Source organism: Aedes aegypti, chromosome 2, assembly GCF_002204515.2.
Source record: "Aedes aegypti strain LVP_AGWG chromosome 2, AaegL5.0 Primary Assembly, whole genome shotgun sequence".
In the NCBI taxonomy this organism is placed as follows: domain Eukaryota; kingdom Metazoa; phylum Arthropoda; class Insecta; order Diptera; family Culicidae; genus Aedes; species Aedes aegypti.
The window spans coordinates 248,023,014-248,047,554 of record NC_035108.1 but is presented as its reverse complement, the minus strand read 5'-3'; the positions used below and the strand labels follow the sequence as shown (position 1 = coordinate 248,047,554).

Here is a 24,541-nt window from a genome sequence, read left to right as displayed (position 1 = left end):
CCACTATGTATTGTTTTTATTTATTGCAAAGTAATCATTTATGCTCTTGTAGCATTTATGTGATATATGCAGGGTTCTGAATTTTCGTATCAATGATGCGAAATCTACGATTTTTCTCACGTAAGGAGAATGCTTTTTTCGCTTCCTCACGTGAACATCTTTTATCGCTCACACTAATTTTCCCTGGAGCTACGATGGTGGATAACCGAAAACCACTCCACTCCGGGGATAATTTATTTTTCACTCCATCATATTTTCGCTCACCAACTGTTCCCGAGAATTATCACTATGTGGATAAACAAAAACTAGTGCCGGCGACGGGATTCGAACCTAGTACATTGCTAAAAACAACCGCGATGCGTGCACGCTAACCATGCTACCACCCCAACTTGACGAAAGGAGTGGTTGATTTGGTGCATAAAAGCAACTGCTGCTTGTGGCGATGGATACAGGAAAAGTTCTCCATGGATCGGAGAAAGAGGAAACAAACTTCTCACAGCTGCGGAAATGTGCAATTATCTATTTTCGCTTTGTTTTTTGGACGGATAAAATCGCAAGGCAGCTAATCGCTGAAAATTGCTGTGAGGGATAGATCCATTATCGTGAGAGTGAGTGAGAATTCGGAAGCCTGGATATATGTTATTATTCCCAGGAAGTCGAGAAATTTCCCAACATGAAATAATCCAATGTCAGAATATCGGAATCAACCCCGATATGTCATACATTAAAGTTCTCCAATATTTTTTAAATAATTATATCAAGTACCGTTATTTCGGGAGAAATTTATCATATTCAGCGTTTTCAATAATGTTAGCAGTGCCAAAAACTGAATGCGGAAAAAAAAGTACTGCGGTAAACCCATTAACTCATGTAGTGGTAAAAATAATATTTAATATTAAAAATCGGTTGATCATATTTCGTTTCTATTCCATTCTTGCTGAATATGGTGGGTTATTTGATTGACAATAATAAGTTCAATTTGTTCTTCGTCACAGACTATCAGTATAATGATGAGCAACAAATATCATACACTGAAATGAATTTTATTGTAGAAACTACTGAATGCATGGTAAAACTAAGAACTACACCAACAATTTTCAAGACTACATAAATCTGTTAACTTTTTTGAAGGTAGTCAACATCAATACACAAGAAAATTTATTTATTTAACCAGAATTGCAATATTTATGACTAGAAATAAACTTGATTTGAACCACACTGTGCTGTACGGTAGGTGTCACGGATTTAAATGCTTTGTAGTTAATGCTACTATGGAAATGGTCACATTTACTGCACAGGATTTTTACCAGATTATGGTAAACTAAACAGATTTTAGTAGTCGGTTGAAAAACGTTGATGAAGTTCTTAATCCCACCTAATTCTAGTGGTAACGTCCGCGTCTACAAAGTAAAGCCATGCTGAAGGTGTCTGAGTTCAATTCCTGGTCGGTCGAAGATCTATTCTTAACGGGAATAATATTGACTTCGTTAGGCATAAAGTGTTTTTGTGCTTACCACAGAATAAAAGAATACGAAAATGGCAGCTTATGCAAAGAAACCTCTCAGCTAATAACTGTGCAAGTGCTCATATGAATACTGCTGAGAATATATAGCTAAGAACAGGCTCTGTCCCAGTGAAACGTAATACGAAGAAGAAGGAACTATTCGGTACATTTAGAAAATCCTTTAAACTTCCTGTAACCTCCTGTAAACAGTTAATAAATCAATGAGTTTGTTTTGTTTTTCGAACAATTTCGAGGAGGGGCGAAAAATGGTGGTGGTTGGTCCCTAGTGATAAATCCTACCTCCGTTCTGGTCACGATCTTCAGATTATCGTGATTCGTCAACATTCTTATTGATAAAGTGGGGGGACAGGCTTGAAATGGGGTTTGAAAGAAAAGAATGTCAGAACAGGTATCCACCGGCGACGCCAAACGGACCAACGTAATGTGGTGTAATCTGGGATTTGTGGATTGAATACTGATATTTTTTGCCAAGCATCAATATGGGTGACTTCCGAGGATAGCGAAACGTAAGAGGGGTTATGACAAGGTTGTGGGTAAATCCATCACATTGGGGTTGTGACTCTGTGTCTTGTCAGGAATAGGGTCTGATTGGTATTGTAGTATGCAATAGAGTTCGGAATTGATAGACAGACTTTGAGGAAAGAAGTTTTGAACGTAAGGCAGCAGCACCTTGGATCGTGGAGGGCGTTGGTCTGGAGAGTTGGGCAGCTGTTTATGCTGGGTTACATTACGTAGAAAGTGGAATCTGTTTTGCTTCGCATAAATTATGGGAAGTATTTGAAAATGGTTTCTTGTTCAGATTGTGTAACGCAAGAAAGAATCTTTAGCTCGGCGTTATATTAGGAGGTTATTATAGTGCAGGGTCGAAGAGAGGATGAATATTTGATCACTTAAACTTTACGCTGCAAGATATTCGTAGTCGTTTTTCGTTTTTTTTTTTTTTTTCTGATGTACAGGTATAAACAGGTATATTTAGCCTAAATAATGAACAATCATACGCGTAGAGCCTACGGGTCATGAAGTTAGGATTGAAATCAAAATAATATTGCGCATTTCTTTCACACCACAGGATTATCGCAGAAGTTTTTACATGTGCGGAGGTGCCGGTAGAGGTGCGCGATTGCGTCGAGTCGGGTCGGTGTTTTCAGCGGACTCATATTTCGCAAATCGAAGAATGAGTGCTCTGAGGGCATCAACATGATTCGATGCGGTCCCACACTTTTATTTGTGCTTTTGCACTTGTCTTATTAAATAGGAATACTTTGTGTTAGGGAAAGTGGAGGAGAATAAATTATGATTTATTAGAATTTTCTAATAGAGGCAGAGTTCACATGTTACTTAGGTATTTGAAAGCAAATGAGAACCACATTAAATAATAGATAAACACTAATGCTCATGTTTTTATATTTTTATATTTTTCATTTCATCACGGTCCTCATTGCCCGAGCGGAGTCGACAAAACTCGAGGTGGATAGAATCGACGGAACTACGATACGGAAAAGAAACAGATGAGAAACTATCGATACATTTATTCAACTATAAAAATCACGTTTTAACGTAATAACTTTATTTCTTTCTTCTCGTTCCAGCAATCCAACAGCCAAACCATTTCTACTATCTTTTCATTTCCTCTTCGTTACATTTATAGTCCCTCTGGTACTGAATCGAATGGCGCATTCCGCTTTTATTAGCGCTGTCTTTGCTGTACGTTGAGCATGGTGTCGGAGGTGGTGTGCTCTGTAGAACATCTGATGTGCTACACGGCACGCCACTTCCGACATTTTGTTTGGTGTGCGGGATGGGCAGTGCTGGTGATGAGGTGGAGGGCGCTATTCGGTTTAGTGGCAGAGGGACTATATCTATTTAATGTATCTGAAACTTGTGGGACCGCTTTAATTCCGGCGCCTGCTTGTGGAAGAACCCGGTGTGCTAAACGGTATAGGACATGTTAACGGGGGAGGCTTGGTAGGTCCTCACCCAGCCCGTGTCTAGATTGGCGGATAATTGTCTGCCAGGGTGTGGATTGAGCAATTACAATTACAATTACAATTTCGAGGAGGGGCGAAAATTAATGCACGCACCACTGAAAGAACGTTACAGGTAGTTTCGCCAGGGGCGAAGATTAGAATCGTACAAAAACGTGCTTTAGTTTTCGCCACCCTGAAAAAATAGTTTAAAACTGGTTATAATTGCTGGAATAGTTGAAAAAATCTATTCGTGTCTCTTGCTGATGCATGTCTTATCAGAACTATTCATTTTTTAAAGATGAAATAGTTATCTTAATATGTTTTCCTTGCCTTTTAAAATAGACGCTTTTCTCAATGAACGCAAAAAATAGCGTATCATTTTTTCCACATTTTTATATGTGATTATTTGGCGGTTTAGAAGATTACTTTAATTAGTAACATTTGGAAACTAAGTATATTTTATTCCAATCATTTATATAAGTTAAAAAGTAAAACATTTTTATTTTATTACAATCTAGAACAAGCTAATGTTCTACCAGGGGGGCGAAAACTAGGGAGGGGGCGAAGATTAATACATCTACCCTAGTAGTTTTAATAATTTACATATCTGCTGTATTTTGAGTTTTTGAATTTTTCTTTAGTCATCGTTTCAAGCATTTCCACTCAAGCTATAAATGTATAAACAAGCCAATTTTTTATAAAATTGTTGCTGAACAAAAATTTACAAAAGAAAAACTAGGTACTATTAATTTGAGCGATTTCACCTGGTGCTTAACTTTTTAGCCGGTAGTGTGAAATTTTTCAAATTTTGTGATAATAAAATTGAGTATATTTGTAGTTCACTGTCAAAATTTTATGCCGATTGTTCATAAGGAAACAAAGTTACAGCATGCTAAAGTTGAGCATTTTGTATGAAAATCGGCTTTCACTACTATTATTCTGAACACAACTGTATATGGAACTTCTTGGTACAAATCGCAAGACCCTTGAGGCTTGAATAAATGTTTTATTTAAGCAGATCAACTAAGATCAATATTTTAGGTAACATTTAACAGTAACTTTCTGAAAAAAAAACAAAGAAATTTACTATATCATTCATCAAAACACGATAAAGAGAAATTGATAAGCGTGGATTTGAACTGTTTTTTTTTCTGTCTTTTTTGCGTCATAGTTCTGAACCTCGGATGCAACCGAAGATTTGTATCAAAATTTGAACCGTATGGTTGCAACCGAGATACAAATGAATCGGCGTTCGAACCGCGGTTCAAACCGATGTTCACTTTACACATTTTTGGATTTAGGTTCAGGTTCGAGCGTTTCGGTTTGAACACGAAAAAAGAATGCAAGGAGAGTACGGAACCGCCTGAACCAACGTATTGGGTGTTCGTTTAGGAAGACTGATGTATTGATAATTTGTCAAGTCTTAGATGCAATTTTAACCCACATAGTGTAGCTCTTCGCATAACTTTCCCCGTGATCAGTAATGTGTGGTTTTATGATACCATTGCATGCTCCTGTGGGGCGAGCGATGAAATCAAGATCAAACGCGTTCGGTTCGCGTTGTTCGAGGGCGAAAAAATATTCATGTTCAGTCAAGGATGGATTGCCAACTGGTGAGCTCGTTTAATGCGTATAATAACACATTGTTATAGCGGTGACTCCTATTTCATGGTGTGATACGGTTTCCATGCTTAACGTGCCTAGGAATGAGTGGTAAGGGGGTTCTGAATAAAACTGAACTGAACTGAACTGAATAACCGATAACGGAGCATGTGGAGTACCAGGGAGCCATCCACAGTATTGTGCCCTCGTAATATTTAGCCTAAGGCTAAATGAGCGTGGGATTATGAATATGTTCTTATTTAGTTTAAATTATCACCTATATCGTTTCGCAATCTTTGCAGACTTATGCAAAATGGTACAGCCCAAGTCGCTGAAGAACCTTACTTTCGTAATTTAAAATAAAACCTTACTAAACTATCTTGGTAACCTTGTGGTTTTTGCCACTTAAGCAACCATGAAATGGCAAACTCGCGTGTGATGCCCCGTGCATGCGTGCTCGTTAATAACGCAATCTTTGCTACACTCATTTTTGAGTTAACTACCAGAGATGTACCTATGTGCTGTCACAATCGATATATCTGTTGGTGATCTCAATAGGAAATAAGTACGTCTATTGGTCGGTATATTTACCACATGATAAATAATCCCCAACGGATGATTTCAAACGAGTTGTCGTACAATGCGTAACAAAAGAGCTTCCGCTGATTGTGAGCAGTGATACAAATGCTTATCACATAATCTGGGACAGCAAGAATATTAATTTAAGAGACTCCAGTCTGGTGGAATACTTAAGTAGTACACTGCACAACAGTCCCATTTTGGAAAACGACAAACTAAGAAAAAGACGATTGAAATGTGGAAACAATTTTGCTCCATTTTGAGTTTATCTTCTTTTCTTTCTGGCGTTACGTCCCCACTGGGACAAAGCCTGCTTCTCAGATTAGTGTTCTTATGAGCACTTCCACAGTTATTAACTGAGAGCTTGCAGGTACGAAGATACTTTATGCCCTGAGAAGTCGAGAAAATTTCCAACCCGAAAAGATCCTCGACCGGTTGAATTCGATCCCACGACCCTCAGCTTGGTCTTGCTGAATAGCTGCGCGTTTACCGCTACGGCTATCTGGACCTATATTTATTTATTTATTTCATGTCGTCAATCAGAAGTAGACCATTTTGTTACAATTTTGAACTTATATTATATAGTTTAAAACGTTATTTTCTTAATCTAGTTCGAATTTTGATTTGACATAAATTTTTGTTTTAGTTCCGATTTCGTCATATCCAGCAGAATGATTAGCAGGAATTATCTGGTTTTCGATTTCTTCAAATGAAATTTACTTCATTAAATGATTTTTGTCAGATTTTATAAACTTCATTTATTTACTTTTGTCAGACTTTATGCGAATATATGGATTTTTAATGTGGCCCGCGACACGAAATTGTTTTTGTGATTTGGCGCGCGGTTCAAAAAGGTTGGTGGGGATTGCTTATCAAACCTTCCGGTCCGCCTCATAGTTACGTACTATTTGGTGCTGGGTGTAGTTCTTGTTTTTCCAGCTGTATTGAAAAGCATGAGCCATAGTCTTTGGCATACAATCGGGTCTTTCTTTAGCAGAAAAGAACCGAAATGTCTATCGACGACCGGTGATTGCTAGCAGATATAGTGGAGAGCTTGTCTTGATACGTTCATCGCTTCAAGCTAGTTGAAAAACTGAATACACTGATTGCCTGTCGATCAGAGCCGAACTAGGCATAGATCGTCTACATACATCTGAATCTACATGTCTCCGATGTATTACATCGTTCCAGGTGGGAGTTATCTGATATGTGAATATGGTACCATAACAGAATTTTCCATCTGAACGAAGTGATAAATCATAATATTCCGCAAACTGTATCACACATCTACAGAATGTATTGCGTGAAGTTAAGACACAGCAGAGTATTGGGTACATAGGACCAAGTCCCTGCCGGGTGGCGCGAAACTGATGAGCGATAGACAATAGAATCAACAACACTGCCATAAGGGATAGTAAGCATGTGACTATTGTCGAAACTATGATTAGGAGGCAAATCAACATCCCAAGATCAAATTTTTGTTACAACCCAATGTAGGTATTATTAAATTAGGCTGTAGAAAATGATAAATATCTGATCACTTAGGAACCTTGCAACAGGTAATAAATGCCCGTAGTCTGTTTTATTCGAATACACATGTATAAATTGTTAAAATTGCCGAATCATACGCGGAATTTATTAAACGGATCATGAAATTAGGACTGAAATCATAATGATGATAGATTATCAACTTTCCTTTCGTCTTGCTATTTGTTACCGTTAGAATCACCAAACTGATTGGTTTCCCACTACTTACACCAATACAACAGCACGAAAACTGAAGTATTATAATCGCGCGTTGGAACTTTCAATATCCATATATTACATCAATAGTGAATTCTTGTATGTAGCCAGTATAAATAACAGAATCATCAACTTCTTGAACATTCTTCAACTGAAAACAGGATGCTTGTTTTATCAAACATGCTCAATCTGCACCTAAAATCTCGGATCCAAATAGTTTTCTAAATAAAAATTGTATCTAAATAAAACGTGTAGGCCAACAAAACATAATTGAGTAGGAGTTTACAAGTTACTTAGCACATGAAAAGCAGTTTAAATTAATCTATTACTAGATCAACACTAATGCTCACATTTTTATATTCTCATTTCATCATGGTCCTCATTGCTCGAGCGGAGACGAACACCCTGGAGATGGAAAAATCGACAGCGCTACGATAAGGAAACGTAACAGATGAGAAACTATCGATACATTTATCAATTATAAAACCCCGTTTTAATGTTAACACTTTGTTTCTGTTTTTTCTGTTTTTTTTTCGTTTCAGCAATCAAATAACCGAACCAACTCTACTATCTTTTCGTTTCTTCTTCGTTATACTTATAGTCCTTCTGGCACTGAACCGAGTGGTGCGCCTTCCGCTTTCTTACTGGTGCTGTTTTTCCTGTACATTTGGCATAGTGTCGGAGGTGGTGTACTGTATTTGCTATACAACGCACTACTTTCGATATTGTGCTTGGCGTGTGGGGAAGCAGTACTAGTGGTGAAGCGGAGGGCGCCATTCGGTTTAGTGCCAGAGGGACTAAATCTATTTAATGTATCTGAAGCTTGTGGGACCGCTTTAATTCCGGCGCCTGCTTGTGGAAGATCCCGGTGTGCTAAACGGTATAGGACATGTTAACGGGGGAGGCTTGGTAGGTCCTCACCCAGCCCGTGTCTAGATGGGCGGATAATTGTCTGCCAGGGTGTGGATTGAGCAATTACAATTACAATTGGCGCGCGGTTCAAAAAGGTTGGGCAGGCCTGTTCTAAAACTTCTTCATCAGAAGAAGTAAAGTCACCGTTAGGTAAGCAAATTTCGTTCACTTGGAAATCCTTAGATTTGCGAGCATTTTGTTCAGCCGACTGACTTTACTCAAACTGGAAACATTTGTACAAAGGTTTTTTCCAGCCGGATCGTTCAGCAAAACGAAGAGCCTTCTTGTAAGCCTTGACTCTGATCCAGATGAACGGCGTCCGCTCCAACTCCTTCTACACTGTTTCCTTAGCCTAGTCAGATCGGAATTCCGCAAGAGGACATGCTTCATCGAAAGCTTCCATAATGTAGGATGTTGTAGTATCAACGGCATCATCCAAATCACTTGGATTTTCAATGGACGGAGAACATCTATGACATTTGGTCGCAACCAATTCAATGTAGAGTTCCCAGTTTGTTAACCGGGGATTCCTAAAACGCAAAGGCTGTGCAGTTACATTTGAATGTTCAAAAAAGATGTAGCGATGATCAGATAATGATTCCTCATCTGATACATGCCAATTCGTCAACTCGTGAATGATGCTATTCGAGCAGAGCGTTATGTCTAACACTTCTTCTCTAGCAAATTCCATGAAGGTTGGGCGATTGCCTATGTTGAGTAATCCAAGATCTGTACTACTCAAGTATTCCATCAGACTGGAGTCTCTCAAATTGATATCTGAGCTGCCCCAGATGATGTTATGAGCATTGGCATCACTGCCCACAATCAGCGGAAGGCTTTTTGTTACGCAACGACAACTCATTTGAAGTCATCCGTTGGGCATGGTTCATCATGAGGTAAATATACCGAACAATAGACGTATTTCCTGTTGAGGTCACCAACAGAAAAATCTCTGGTGGTTAACTCAGAAATGAGTGTAGCAATGATTGCTTTATTCACGAGCACGCATGTACAAGGTATGACACGCGAGTATGTCATTTCATTTTTACTGAAAACAGCGAAAACTGGGTCCACAAGGTTACCTAGATAGAAGTTCCCCTTACGAAAATAACGTTCTTCAATTAGCGCCACTTGGGCTGTACCATTTTGCATGAGTCTGCAAAGATTGATCGTTGGTGTTCATTTATGATGAAGATTGATCTGAGCTAACCTAACCGTAGCTACTACCAAGGCTGGTAGCGAGTCACTATTTTTAAGCCAGTCACTTTAAAGTCTCTTTTTCGAAGCCATTTTAACTAAAGTCACTTTTTTCAACTATTTTGAGCTAAATTTTCGGGAGAAAATTATGAAAAGACCTTTTTAATTAAGGCTAAGTTTTATGTTAGGTCATCACCAGAACAACTTCATGTTAATATCAAAATATGGTTCATGGTTTTCGCGCTGTATTAAAGTATTTTTTATTGCGTAATTCATAACAATTCGACCGACTATAACCCCCTATGTCAAGTGAATTATGAAAGTATCCTAGCAATTTTGATTGAAATATTAGAAGCTTAGTGCCAATAACTACTACTTTAACAGCATAACTCAGAAGAACAGCATATTAGGCCTGTCGTCTTTATGTTAAATATCTATTCGGCCAAACGTACCTCCCATTAAACTTACTGATGGAAAATATAAATGTCACTCAGGCTTATATCAACTATTTTTTCTCTCTTAGTAGGCGTCTGTGATACATTGGTTTTAAACAGCATTTCAATCATATTCGATCTTCTATCATTATTTTAATTTAAAATATTTATTAATGTCCAAGTATAATATTTTCCTTAATCTTGATCTAGTTACACAAAATAGAAAGAAGAAACGTTAAATTAGAATCTAATCAAGCTAAATAGAAAGTATTCTTCTGTAAATATTAGATTTGACGGAACTTCATCTATACGCTTTTAATGTTTCTAGACTGAATCTTTAACTCTTATCAACTTGAAGTAATGTAAAAATTTTGGGATCTACACAGTTTACAATGAATTCAATTTTAGCGAAGACTTTTTTAAGAATTTGGATGAAAATGTGAAAGGACAAAATTTTTGATTTTACGGAAAGTTGGAAAGATAGGAAATCTGCTAAGAAAAGGATTACTTGCCTAAATGTTATTTTGTCTGTTTGAAAAATATGTTAGTAATATCTTCAAATTTTGGAATTACAATAGTTTTTTTTTAGAATATGATACTCAATTAGACCTACTACCTGCAGTAGATAATGTTGAATATTCTCTATCATATTGATCGTAAAACAGTATAGTAGAATTGAAATAAAACTGATTACGGTTTGATTTTCAAGTCACTTTTATTCACTTTTTCGAGAATCGAAAGTCACTTTTTAGTCACTTATTTCGGTACCGCTTCTTGCTACCAGCCCTGTTACTACTCATACTAGGCAGGACTAAGCTTTTTGCAATTTCAGCACAAAAAAGACCAGCAGCGAAAAAACCAGATCGGTATCTATCGAAAGTCGCCAAAGGCGAAAAAGCACAGAATACACTGTGTAAAATGCATAATGCGAAACCATATAGGTGATAATTTAAATTAAATAGCAACATATTCATAATCCCACCCTTCACACTTAGAAAATATCACCGACTCCGATAACTTTTTTACCGAAATATAAACCGCTGAGCAGGCTTGGGAACTGTGATCACAATTTGCCACAGTTCATCGATTCTGCCAGTCAACCAAAACACAAAGCAGTAGCAGCATCAATTCTGCGTCTACGAAGGCAATTACCACAGTTGACGCTATGCGTGAAGCTCCGATTATTTTACATGGCAAAGCATAGGAAGTCAATTTTCAAAAGCTTCTAAAAAATTCAAAACACTTTTTAATTAAATTCTGTTAAGTGTACGGAGTTAGACTATTGATCAACTATAGAATCAGCAACATATTGAGAAAAAATATACAACTCAAAATTATATGCCAATAATGTAGCCTATCAAAAGTATATCAACACATACTGAAAGGATTTTAAATAACTATTGTTCTTCTTCTTCTTCTTGGTATTACGTCCTCACTGGGACAGAGCCTGCTTCTCAGCGTAGTGTTCTTATGAGCACTTCCACAGTTGTTAACTGAGAGCTTTCTTTGCCAAAGTTGCCATTTTCGGATTCGTATCTCGTGTGGCAGGTACGATGATACGATGATATATGCCCAGGGAAGTCAAGGAAATTTCCATTACGAAAAGATCCTGGACCGACCGGGATTCGAACCCAGACACCTTCAGCATGGCTTTGCTTTGTAGCCGCGGACTCTAACCACTCGGCTAAGGAAGGCCCCTAACCCCTGATAACTATTGTAGTTAATTTTATATGAGCATTTGAAATTTCGCTTCCTATACCTTGCCGGGTAAAATTTTCGACGCTTCACGCAGCTAGCAAACTTTTTCCAGATGGCAGCACCGTACCTTCGTACACTCGAATACCATCAGGTGTTGCGCTGCCAACGGTTCACACACTGCTTGACTGTTTTTGCCTCTCTACTATGACCGTTTTCGGGCAGCCATCTCGAGGTGAATGATTGAAAAACATGTTAAATAATTCATCGCTAATATTTCGCTTGTGTTTTCAACTAATTGGAATCTATTAACGCTAATAGCAAGAGCACAATCATTCCGTTGCAACACATATAAACAAGTTCAATTTCATGTTGCCTTTATCGAGCAAAAATGCAAAACCCCGAAAACCGGAAAAATCGTGTCACCACTGTGCTTGAGTCATTTCGCATTCGGGTTTGAAAAAACGTTGCGAAGAAGATTGCAGTTTTGAAGAGCCGTGTCATTTTTTTGTTTTGAACGGTCATGGTTTGCTTTCCCTGGCCACGATCACAGGGTTTGACGGTGCCAAAGTAGAAGGTGCACCATAATAATACCCGTCTGTGAAACATATCACCTTCCCAATACTTTGGCACACCTCCAACGGTTCATGATTTATCATGAAACGGCTGCATTCAGGCGGAGGATCTGTTAATACGTTTCGGCATATTATCAGGTCCTCTTCGAACGGAGGGACCGCCAGGGCTCATTAGTTACTTATAAACCAGTGCTGGTTGTTGATGGTTCAGTTCGTTTACCACGAGCTGTAGCATCCTTTGTACTAATCAGTAATGGTTGTTAAGTTTCGAAGCTAACATGTGATCAATCGTTTTATAATGCAACATAAGAATGGGTGTTTGGTGGAACTGTGCGTTACACTCGTCGTTATTAAATTTAGTGATTGTGAAGGTGCTAATAATGATTTTATAATAAAATCTATGGTGATGAAAATTTGAAAATGAAAGTGGAAGTGATTCTGATAGTTTTGTAAAAATATAGTAATAATGATGTGAAATCTACTAATTTAATAATGGCCATAATCATTGTGCAATCATTTCTCTAAATATAAACTTATTGCCTAGTTGTGCCTAGTTCTTCAAACGTACATGATAAAAACGTTAATAATGACAGCGAGTGCAGAAGAATGGATCGAAGTGATTTTTTTTACTGTAACTTTCTTGATCGTAGTGCTAAATCGTAGTTCGAATAGTAATGGCTCAACAGCAACAAAAATAATGAAAAATTTCAATTGATTATCTTTTAATTACTTAGTAATGATAACAGATGGTAAATGGTAAAACAATGAATTTATATGAAAATGGTGTGCTGTGAAAAGTGATATAATGGATAGTATATCTGAAGTGTATTACAAAAGTTGATGAGTGATAATCGGTGTTATACGTAATAGTGTCGAAAATAAAAGTGTCAATAGTGAGTGATGAAATGAAATGGGGAATGAGGACCTTTTAATAAAACTATTTCGTTCTTCACTTTAACCACTCTAGTAGCATTTCAGGCCTTATCATAGTTTGATAGTAGTCTGAACTACTACACTGCAAAACTACGGCAAGGGCTGATTGCTGCTAGCGTACACAGTGACCATTTGAGCAACATTGCTTAGGAACGTCTGTGTGATGAACGCAATAGAGGCTTATAAAAGCAAATGCTGGGAAGGAGCTTAGGGCAGATTAAGAGTGCCAGTACTACCCCTATCGCTACCGACAAAAAAAAAAAAAAAAGAACGGTCATGGTTTGCTTTGGATTTTGATGGTCGTGTAGAAAAAAGGTGAATGTCGAGGTGGTAAATGTTTGCTACAGTACATTTCCCATCCCTGCCGCTCAGCGCTCAGTAATGCTTTCGGTAAAGTTAAGAATCACCGAACGATCAGTAATTTAAATCAAAACACGGCTGTCAAAATATTACGAACTGTTCGTTAACGATTACCGAGCAAGCTTGAGCTTGATTGGCCGCCCGTGGTTGCTACTCCAAGGGTGGAACTGGCGGCTCTTTACTGCTACCCCTACGTGTCGCTGGTTCTAAAAAGTAAACAACCATACAAAATTCCGACCAAACAATGGTGAAGGCGTAATCGATTTTCTAGAAAACATCCATTTTGGGAATTACGCCGAATTTGCTGATTAAATTGCCAACAGCGCACTGCAGTAGCACGTAGCAAATAACTGCTTGCAAACAATATCTTTCAAGCGCATCGATTACCTGTAATTTTGCGAACAATATTTTTTACTTTTCCGCGTTAAGCCTTAAAACTGGTTCTGGACTTAGGTTGGCGGCTTTTCAATTTTACTCCCATTTGACTGCCGCCCTCCACCCTTGTGCTACTCCAGTATCGCCAGATCAGTTGCACTTACACAAGGAACCAACCAGATGACTGCTTGGGATTAACAGACACCCTCGGTGTATATGTGCTGGTGATCTTCTATTTTTAGGCAACAATGGTACCTGCCACGTCAGAATGCAGACCAATGAGGGGAAGGAGAAGGAATTGATGATGCATTCAACTGGCTCCCACGGTCGACCGTATATACCACCGTTAACGCCAGTTCATGCGGGAAGGGTGAAAGGGTGGGGTAATTTTTATGGCAGAGAGGCTTGCTTGTGTGCTATTCAGCAAGACCAAGCTGAGGGTCGTGGGTTCGAATCCCTCCGGTCGAGGATCTTTTCGGGTTGGAAATTTTCTCGACTTCCCTGGGCATAGAGTATCTTCGTACCTGCCACGCGATATACACATGCAAAAATGGTCATTGGCATAGTAAGCTCTCAGTTAATAACTGTAGAAGTGCTCATTAGAACACTAATCTGAGAAGCAGGCTCTGTCCCAGTGGGGACGTAACGCCAGAAAGAAGAAGGCTTGCTTGGTTAGCAGACTGCCTATGTATCAGGCGTGTGGAAGGCATGTTATAATTATATGAACGAATGGAAGCGTAGGGAAACGGTTTATTTCTATCCGTCTGTGATAGATACATCAACTGTGATATATTAAGAGTGCCTCGTTAACGATTACGATTAATTGTAAAATTAATTACCGAACGTATTTTTCTTCATACCTGCAAAAATGGAAGATTTCTCCTAATGCTTCCAAAACTCAGCTTATAATATTCCCACATAAACCAAAAGCTCTTTATTTGAAACCTTCAAGTAGACATGTTGTCACGATAAATTGGTCAGATGAAGTTAAGTATCTAGGGGTCATGCTAGATAAGAATTTAACTTTCAAAAATCACATTGAGCCAAATGTAATAAATATGTCAAATGTCTCTATCCCCTTATTATTTTTTTTTGTATGGTATTCAGTTGGAGCTGCCTGACAGCTTAACTTGTCAAGGCTGAACCCTCGGTCTGGCTTTTGTCAAGTTTTCCCTCTACCAGGACCAATACTCAGACGGACTAGGCTATGGTGCCCACATGAACACTGTTTTTTTATTAGTATTGTGACGTGGTAGTTTTTGAAAAATACCCATATTCCCTTGCTATTTTTTGGGCGTATTACAATTAACCCTGTTTTGGGCATTTTTTTAATAAAAAAATATTGTGTAGGGTAGGTGTACCAGTTATGGACATATTGGTTCCCTATTTCGCCATGCGTGATTACTTTCATGTCTTCAAATTTTGAAAAATTTTGTGTATTGTAGTAGTTAGATTTAAGATATGTTTTGATGTTAAAACATTCAAAAATATTTAAAATGTGGAAGTTATCAAAATTTCACATATGGCCAAATAGGGAACCACTATGGCCATAACTGGTACGCTTTCCCTATTTTTCGGCAAACATAAGTTTACGGCTGGTATAAAGTATGCCTGGCATTACTGGGCAAAAGTTCGTTTAAGACAATCAATTTTGAAACTGTTATAACTAAAAATGGGTAAATATTTAGACACAAGTTTGTTCAGCAAAATTATAGCCAATTTGTTGAAGGTTCGCTGTATGGTATTTGTTTTGTTTCATCTGCTATTATTTTCCTGGAAACTTTGATTATACCACTAAGGTCGAACTTTTGCCCCACCTTACTCTACGTTTTATTCCATAGTTCAATCTACTGGTACATAAAAGAAAATTGGTATCGAGACTTTAATATAAAACTACGTTTATTCTATACAACAGGTACTACTTCTCGGATGCGGAGGTTCGTAAAATTGCCCGGAAACTGGCCGGAGATTCGGATTGGAAGAACAAAAATATCGATGAGACGTTTCAGGACATTGCGTACTTGTCAGACTTCAAGTTACTGCAACTTAAGGAGAAGTATACCGTAAGTTAGAGTTATCTTGTAGCGTAAGTCGAGTTTTGTGTGTAAAAATTCCATTGTTTTCAGAGTTTGTACGACCTGCGCATTCCCGATCAGCTGATAGTGGCATCTGGAAAGTTTCGACAGCTGGACGAGCTACTGCCTAAACTGAAGCGCGAGGGCCACCGAGTTTTGATCTTCAGTCAATTTGTTATGATGCTGGACATCATGGAAAAGTACCTGGACATCCGGCATTACGGATTTCTACGGCTAGATGGTCAAACGGCTGTTACCGAGCGACAGGAAATGATCGATCTGTACAACCAAGATCCGAACATTTTCATATTCCTTCTGTCGACAAAAGCCGGTGGATTAGGTATCAACTTAACTGCAGCTGATACGGTAAGGATGAGTACTTGTCTAATATTTATATATTCTGTTTTTGTACTCCAGTTGCTCTTATGTCTAAAACTTCAACTTACATTTCCACATAGGTTATTATCCATGACATTGACTTCAATCCGTACAACGACAAGCAAGCCGAGGATCGGAGTCACCGAATGGGACAAACAAAGCCTGTGACTATTTATAAGTTAGTAAGTGAAGGAACGATTGAAGAAGGAATGCTCATGATTGCCCAAGAGAAGCTGCAGCTGGAGAAGGATGTCACCGACGAAGGCAAGAATCCATTTTTAGAAATCATTAGTTGATCAAATTGTAATATTTTTATTCTCTCTCTCTAAATATAGGTGTCGACAAGAAGGAAGAGCACAAGTGTATGGTTCGGCTCCTAACTATGGCCCTAGGTATGGATGAGAACAAGGCGGAAACTATCCTCAAAAATGAATCCCCGAAAAAGAATCAACAGGATGAAGACTTCTAAATTCGTAATCGTTTGTTTGATTACACCTTTGCTACCATTCGAAAGTGATGTTACTTAAGTATTTGTTTTCCCTATTTTTTTGTTCTGTTTCACATCACTCAAAATTGTACAAATTCTCGGTAGGATTCGGTTTTTTCGAATCCTCATCCATTTACTGCTCCGGATGACTTGTTGAAACCCATAGCTCTGAACGTTCGCTAGAACAGAAAAAAGGATTTTTTTAACGGCAAGGTCGAATGTCTCCATGTATTTGTTGTATTGAAATTCGTTTACGTCCTGTTAGATGACTTTTGTCGAAGTAACGAGCATTGATGCATATAAGCGTATACAAAGTATGATCAAGAATAAAATATTTAACGCACCCCAGCTAATTTGCAAATGTTGTATGTCTTATTTAAATGTCCGAAATAGTTTGATGTTGAAAAAACCTATTGATAAAATTCAGTAGCGCAACCAGGATTTGGTTCTAGGGGGGGTTTTGCAAATTCTAAAATACTTTTTGAGAAGATATTTTTGATATAAAAAATCGAGTTGAAGCATTTAAGTAAGTTTTATGTTTTTGCATAGTAAAATGATTTAGGAATTACAAACTTTGTTTTGGATGATTTTGTAATCCGATTGATTTGATATTGAGTAGGACGCTAATGCATCCATATTTCTTATATGGACAAATCCGAGTCACATTAATCCAAAAGTTTTTAACACCCTATTTTCGCGATTTATTGAAAAAATAAACAAAAATATTCATTATCCACACTAACAAAATCTAATAATTGTCGAAATTTTCAAAGGTGCCAAATGCTTCCACTGCCAGCTAAATACAGATATTTCTTCAAATCAAAGAATTCATATGCTCTGAAGGTTACCAAATTTGGCACAATGCTGAGGCAATGGTGGGGAAGAATTGTGGGGAACGTGCCTTTGGAACCGACCTTCTGATCAGTTTGTTTTCAAAACAGGCTAGAGAATTTTGTTATTTATCAGCTTATTGTAGTAATAATTCACAGATGATTTTGTTATTATCAAACTTCCTGTAGAGTTCAATAATTCAAATAAACACAACTTAGAATAATATAACTGTGAAAACCACTAACATTCCCAGTGTTAATACGAATCAAACTAAGTTACTGCTCTGTAGTTGTATGATGTGTAGTGTTGAATTTAAAAAATGTACTTGGCAAGCCATATCATTTTTCGGCTCTGGGGGGGGGGGGGGGGGGGTTTGACCCCCAAAACCCCCCCTTGGTTGCGCCACTGATAAAATTAGAAACGGCTTCTCCCAAAAAAAATCCTATAGAACTTTCGAAGACAACCCTTGCAATGATTTTTCTCGGAATATCGCCTGTAATTTCTCAAGCAGTTCCTTCCGGAGCAATTCCTTCTGGTTTTTTAAATAGTTTTTTTTTTTAATTCTTCAAGAACCTTATGATAATTGTTTGTAGAATCTCTACTGATGACCTTTCAAGCGTTCGTTCTGGAATACGCCCAGGATATTATCATGGAACTTCTGAAGGAGCTCCATATGGAATTTCTTCAGAAATATTGCAAGCGATTTCTCCATAAATTCGTTGCATTTTCTTTGAATTCTTTTAGGAATTCCTACTGGGATTCTTCCAGAAATTCTTAGGGGATTCCTTGGATAATTGTTACAGGTACTTTATTACACTCCAATTTAATTCAACAAAATCTTCAAAGCATGACAACATATATGGAATGATTCCTGAAGAAATCCCTAGCAATCAATACACTTGTATCTGCGAGGCACAAGTGAACGCATTTAGCATCCATTCGCCGAATGCACTGCACTTAATGAGCGCGTTCCTACTCACTGAATCATTCCGAGGTGTGGATTTCCAGTCAGTGAACGCTCATCAACACTCAAACCTGAATACCACTCGAACGGAATCAGAATGTAAACAATCATTCGGTTTTGCATTCGGCTTTCAGAATCGGTAGCGATTCAATCAGTTGCCGTTTTTTGTTTCGCTTAGTGCTCGCTGAAACGCAGAATGGTCACTGGAAATTGAAACGTTCGGCTTGGTTGAAGAAACGGCTTTCTCGCTTCCTACTGTGCGTGGAAAAAGCAATAACTGAGTGAGTGTTTCCCATGCTTGCCTGCTCGAAATGTTCATGGACTGCTTTATTTTTTAAAGAATTCAGCTATCTTTTTTTAAGAATTCAGAATGATTTCATTTTTGTATTTCATTTAGAGTTACTGAGTGTTCGAGGATTCCTCCAAAGGTTTTTCCGGAATACGTTTCTTTAAGGATTATTGCAATCGAGACTCAAAAATAAAACAATGAAAATAAAAAGAAATATGAAAAATAAACACGGAAAAATATCGAAAAAATACGTAAGAAAGACTGTAAAACCTACTAGGTCAATAATATCAGTTTTAGATTCATTTTACCCCCCCCCTACAATTTTTTTATTTGTTTTCCTTAGCAATTGGGTTAAAACAAATAATTGGAATTCAAAAGTTCAATACAGATTTTGCTATTAATTACTGGCTGAAACGTAAGGATAATCTAACGAATAAATGTTTGATTTGCAGTAGCGCTCAAAAGTAATTTGGAAAACAGTTTTAAATGAACTTTCCTATTTAAGTTGTTGACTAAATTGTATTACTTTTGCTGTTGTTACCATGAACAATTAGTTTACAGCTGAAAATATAGAAAAAAGGGGAAAATCTTTGATTGGATTGATGAAGCTAACAGTAACGAGTTGGGGTACCATAGATTTTCTAATATGTTTAAAAGAAATTTAGTTATATTAGAGGATTGTTTTTTAATTATTCGTTGTTAGGAAACAGATTTCAATGAAAAAGATCAAGATATTATATATTTGATTTGAAATTGATATTCGTCATTATTATCCAAATTCAAATCCATTTATCAATCAGGTGCCAGATGTAGAAAAGATTACACTTGTAATAATTGGAATGTTCAGAAAATCTAAGCGATTATTGTACAATTTATTCATCTTTATTGCTATTTCAGCTTAACTTAATTATCGTTCCCCATACTGAAATAATTTTACACAACCTATACTGCCCATAACTGCATATTTGTAACATTCGACAAAAGTAGGCATTGAGTAAATGGGATACCGAGTTTGCATTTTACTGCAGTACGGGAGGAAACTAAAATTTCAAAAAATCATTAAGAATTCAAAAGAGCTTATTCGAGGCTGAAATTTTGTACAACTCATATCGCATATTGGGTGAATAGTCAGAAAATAATTCTGATAGAAATTTCATTTCTACTACATTATGAGGCTCATGTATAATCTCAATGTGACTGTTATGCGGTTACAATTGCCAATGTGACAAAACAACTTGGTATTTTTTACGAGTTTTCTAGAACAATCTCACAGATTTTAGTAAGTTGATCGAAAGTATTTATCATTTGATGACTCTCCATGCTATTAAATCCAATTTGTCAAAAATGTCGAATGTGACTGTTATGCAGTTATGGGCAGTATAACGATACAATTAAATACTAAAAATAATCTTTCTTCAAATTACCAAGTTATTAAGAAAACTGAATGATAGAACAATTTCGATAACACTCGAATCTGTTGTCCAGGCTTTTCCATCAAGTTTTATTCAGGCTATTCCATCAAGAGCATTGATATATCAAAACAAATCGATGAGTTGATTGGGTGCAGATCTTCTGCAACCTTGAGAGCATAATTCACGGAATGAATATCTTGTTTGAATGTAATATTTGCCAAAACGAACATACTTTTTTTTTCAAGAAATAAGCTCTAACAGAATATATGAATAAAACTAAAACAATGTTTTCCAAGTCGTTAAAGCGTTGATTTTTAATTAATTTATTTATCTTTTAATTTATTTATTTATAAATTAATTTATTGTTACATGAATATATTGCACTACAGAAAATCTTAAATTTTGTTACATTTTTTTCAATCCTGTCATATGAATGTTTTGAAGCTGAATCATCATTTTATAACCCAACTTTATAAGTCAAACAATGAAAAAAGAAGTTTGATAAAAAAAAAATGTGTGTCATTTATTTCAGCGCTTCTTATTTTAGCGGCTTGATCCAAAATGCTACGTCCACTAGCTAGGACCCCTCCCTCCCCCTCGTCACACATCGTCACAAATTCGTGAAGCCCCCCTCCCCCCTAAAAAGCTACGTCATTTATGGACGACCCCTTATATCGATATCGTCCGCAAAACGCAGGAGCATTTGCGACCGGGTAACGATGGTACCGCTTCTTTGCACGCCCGCTCTCCTTATAGCTCCTTCAAGAGCAATTTTGAACAAAAGGTTCGAAAGCGCATCTCCTTGTTTCAATCCATCTAAGGTTACGAAGGAGGTTGAAGTCTCATCCGCAACCCGCACACTTGATTTCGATCCATCCAACGTTGCACGAATCAGTCTAATCAGTTTCGCCGGAAAACCGTGTTCTGCCATAACTCATTTCTCTTTACTGAATCGTACGCCGCCTTGAAATCAATGAACAGATGTTGAGTCTGCAAGTTGTATTCCCGGAACTTATCAAGGATTTGTCGCAAGGTAAACATTTGATCCGTCGTTGATCGGCCCTCACGAAAACCAGCTTGGTATTCGCCGACGAAGGACTCCTCCAGCATTCTCAATCTGTTGAACAGAACACGCGACATTATTTTGTACGCCGAATTGAGGAGCGTTATTCCTCGGTAATTCGCGCACTCCAATCTGTGGCCCGTCTTATACAGAGGGCAGATGAGGCCCTCCAGCCAGCTAGCAGGCAATTCTTCTTCCTCCCATATCCTTAACAGAGTACGGTGCAGTATTTCGTACAGCTGCTTACTATCGTGCTTGAAAAGTTCAGCCGGGAGCTCGTGTTTTCCAGCAGCCTTACAGTTCTTCAACTCCTTAATCGCTCTTCTAACCTCATCTAGCGGCGGGGGCTCCACAGCTTGTCCATCGTTGCTTTTGATTAATTTGTTCTCAGACGCGCAGCTGAAATCGGCATTCGGATTTAAGTGTGTATTTGATTCTAGTGTATAACTGTTTCTGTTCATATTTAGAAAAGATTAATTTTCGTTTCCTTCTGTCTGGAATTAAACCCCAATTGAGACAAAGCCAGGTTCTCAAATAAGAGTTCTTTGGTTACTCATTAACTGAGAATTTGATTCGCCTATCATTATTATTTTTTATATTGTGTGTAAGAAAAATATACTCGACTAATCAACCATTCAAGGGGGGTCTCGTAGCCTCGAGGTTACGGTTTCGCTTCGTAAGCGGAAGGTCATGGGTTCGATTCCCAATCCCCCCACACAAAAAACTCCGTCCATCCACCAGAAGTCGCCGCACGAAGGACTGTGTATAGGGGAACACATCCATCCTTCGTCAGTATCGGATGGAGACTGAGTCACACTGACCCTCTTTGTAGGCTGTTGCCTCACACGACACATATACATGGCAAAATGAACCACCGCACACCAATGGACTTCGATATGGATATGGATTGGACCAACGGCAACACTCTCCTCTACCTGCTCGGTATGAGAGAAATAGCAATAAGAACTAGAATATAAATAGATTCTGTATATATGATCCTCGGCATAGTAGTGGCCAAGTGCACGGAGTGCCTAACAAATAAATACAAAAAAAATAATCAACCATTCTGAAAATTCCACAAACTACGTAACGCTCTAGGGGAAGGGGGGGGAATAGCGTTTAATTTTTCCATACAAAAAACGTTACGGAGGGGGATGGGGTGAGGTGGTCAAAAATTTCCGATTTAAGCGTTACGTAATAAATGGACGCTGCCAAACGATTGATACGAAATAGAGCTCTTTTGAACCATTTTTACAAATCAATTTACAAATCAATCACTTGCTGCTGGGTTAATATTGTCATATTTTCCACAATTAATATGATATAAAAAATAACATGCCAAAATAATGACTCTTTGAATTGAAAATAGTCTGTGTTAGTCTGTAATAGAGTGTTAACTCAACTGTTATATCTTTGAAAAAATCGTGGTCAACAGGCACAATCTGGCTTCGTAAATAAGGCAAAAATGCCACATTTGATGAACAGAAAATCTATTCAAGATTCAAGAAACGCCTTTCCATGACCAAGTAAGTACTAACAGTTTGGACCAGACCAAAAGAATCATTGAGTCAATTTTTGTTTTTCAAACAGTACGAAACAGTCGATTAAATTCGATATCTTTGGAAGTTTGTTCATTATGTCTCTGCAACGTGAATTCCATGGACATCTGACATAAAAAAGGGACACATGATTTGATTTTGGAGATCCTAATTTGACTCCTCCTGACTTAAGTTTATGGAGCTACTGTAAAAACAGAGGCAGAGCTCAAGGCAGACTCTTGAGTCGGTATCATTGCAAAACCCCCCAAAAAGCTCCAAAAGGTATGTAAAATGCATGCTGTATGGAGCTCATTTTGCTACGACCAATAAATGCAGTCACTTGATTGATGTTGCTTTCATGAAATACCCCAAAAAATTATAAAAGTTGCACCCTGTATTCGCCGATGTCCGCACGAATGGGAAGGTATCTTTTCGAGATAATGAAACCCTTAGAATAAAGTCATAAAAATCTACTGTAAATTGCAGTTACTCAACTCTACGGGGCAAGTGGACACATGAAATTTAACTTTTTATTCTTCCTCATAATAGGGGAAAAGCACCAATTTTCGACCCAGCACTAATTTTCGACCCATTCATACAATTTTGGCCTACTTTGTATGACAATCCGAAAATTGGCACAGAATTCTTGTGGGTCGAAAATTAGTGCTTTTCCCCTACTTACTTTTTTTTTACTTACCGTTACCAATAATAACATAATGAACCATATTTCATGTTGAAAACATGTATTGTATGAATATGATATCAATTCAAAAGGAGTATAAAATGGTAAAACTTTCTTGTTCGTAAGCTACTTACGTGTATTAATTACTGCAGTAATTGTGAAAATTGTATTATTGATGTTCTGCTTGTCAGAAAACCACTTTCACGGTGGAATTATTTTTATGATTTGATTTAACAGGAATATTTTCCACTATATTCTCATTAAATTTTGAAATTCCAAGCTAAAAGCATCAAAATAACTTCAACATTATTAAAAAAGTCTGTGGAGTGTCACTTACTCCGAGTGTCTCAATAATATTCTTAATGAGGAATTTTTAAGCTTTTTGCTATGGCTTGGATAACAGGGCGTTTAAGGTGATTATAGAACGAAGCCACACCCCAAATTTTCAAGAGCACAAGACTCGAGAACCAAACAGCGCTCCGCGTTGAAAATTTATCCCATTGGTCATCACCAGCAAGCAAGCAATTTGATTGATTTTCAACGCGAACTGTTATCAGATCCTCTAGTCTTGTGCTCTTGAAAATTGAAAGTTTGGCTTCGTTTTATAATCACCTTAAGCATAGTCCATTTACTTTCGTAGGCCGTTGTAATGTTGATCCATTCTACTTTTAATCTTTGACGGTTGATTGGCAAAGAAAATTCTCAATCAATAACTAAGTCCTCAACGAACTCTAAGCTGAGAAGCAGGCTATGTCCCAGCAGAGGTGTAATGCCAGATAGAAGAAGAATAAATTTAATGTATTCGAACCATGAAAAGAAACAGTGCTCGGTTAGATATAGTTCCACAGTATGAATAAGTGAACAGTCGGACTTACAACATATCTAATCAAATAAGTGTCCTATAGCTAAATAAATCCTCAAAATC

The 24,541-nt window shown here is 37.6% G+C and overlaps 1 protein-coding gene across 1 annotated transcript in view; it reads left to right on the top strand.

Moving 5' to 3' along the window:
• Positions 1–17,198, top strand: part of LOC5569380 (SWI/SNF-related matrix-associated actin-dependent regulator of chromatin subfamily A containing DEAD/H box 1 homolog) — a 34,183-nt gene extending 16,985 nt beyond the window's left edge. Inside the window, exons 5-8 of the mRNA XM_021844758.1 lie at positions 15,813–15,960; positions 16,024–16,338; positions 16,431–16,614; positions 16,686–17,198. Coding sequence (XP_021700450.1) covers positions 15,813–15,960; positions 16,024–16,338; positions 16,431–16,614; positions 16,686–16,819 — 781 coding nt within the window. The 3' untranslated portion in view covers positions 16,820–17,198. The remainder of the gene's footprint in view (positions 1–15,812; positions 15,961–16,023; positions 16,339–16,430; positions 16,615–16,685) is intronic.
• The last annotated feature ends 7,343 nt before the right edge of the window (positions 17,199–24,541 follow it).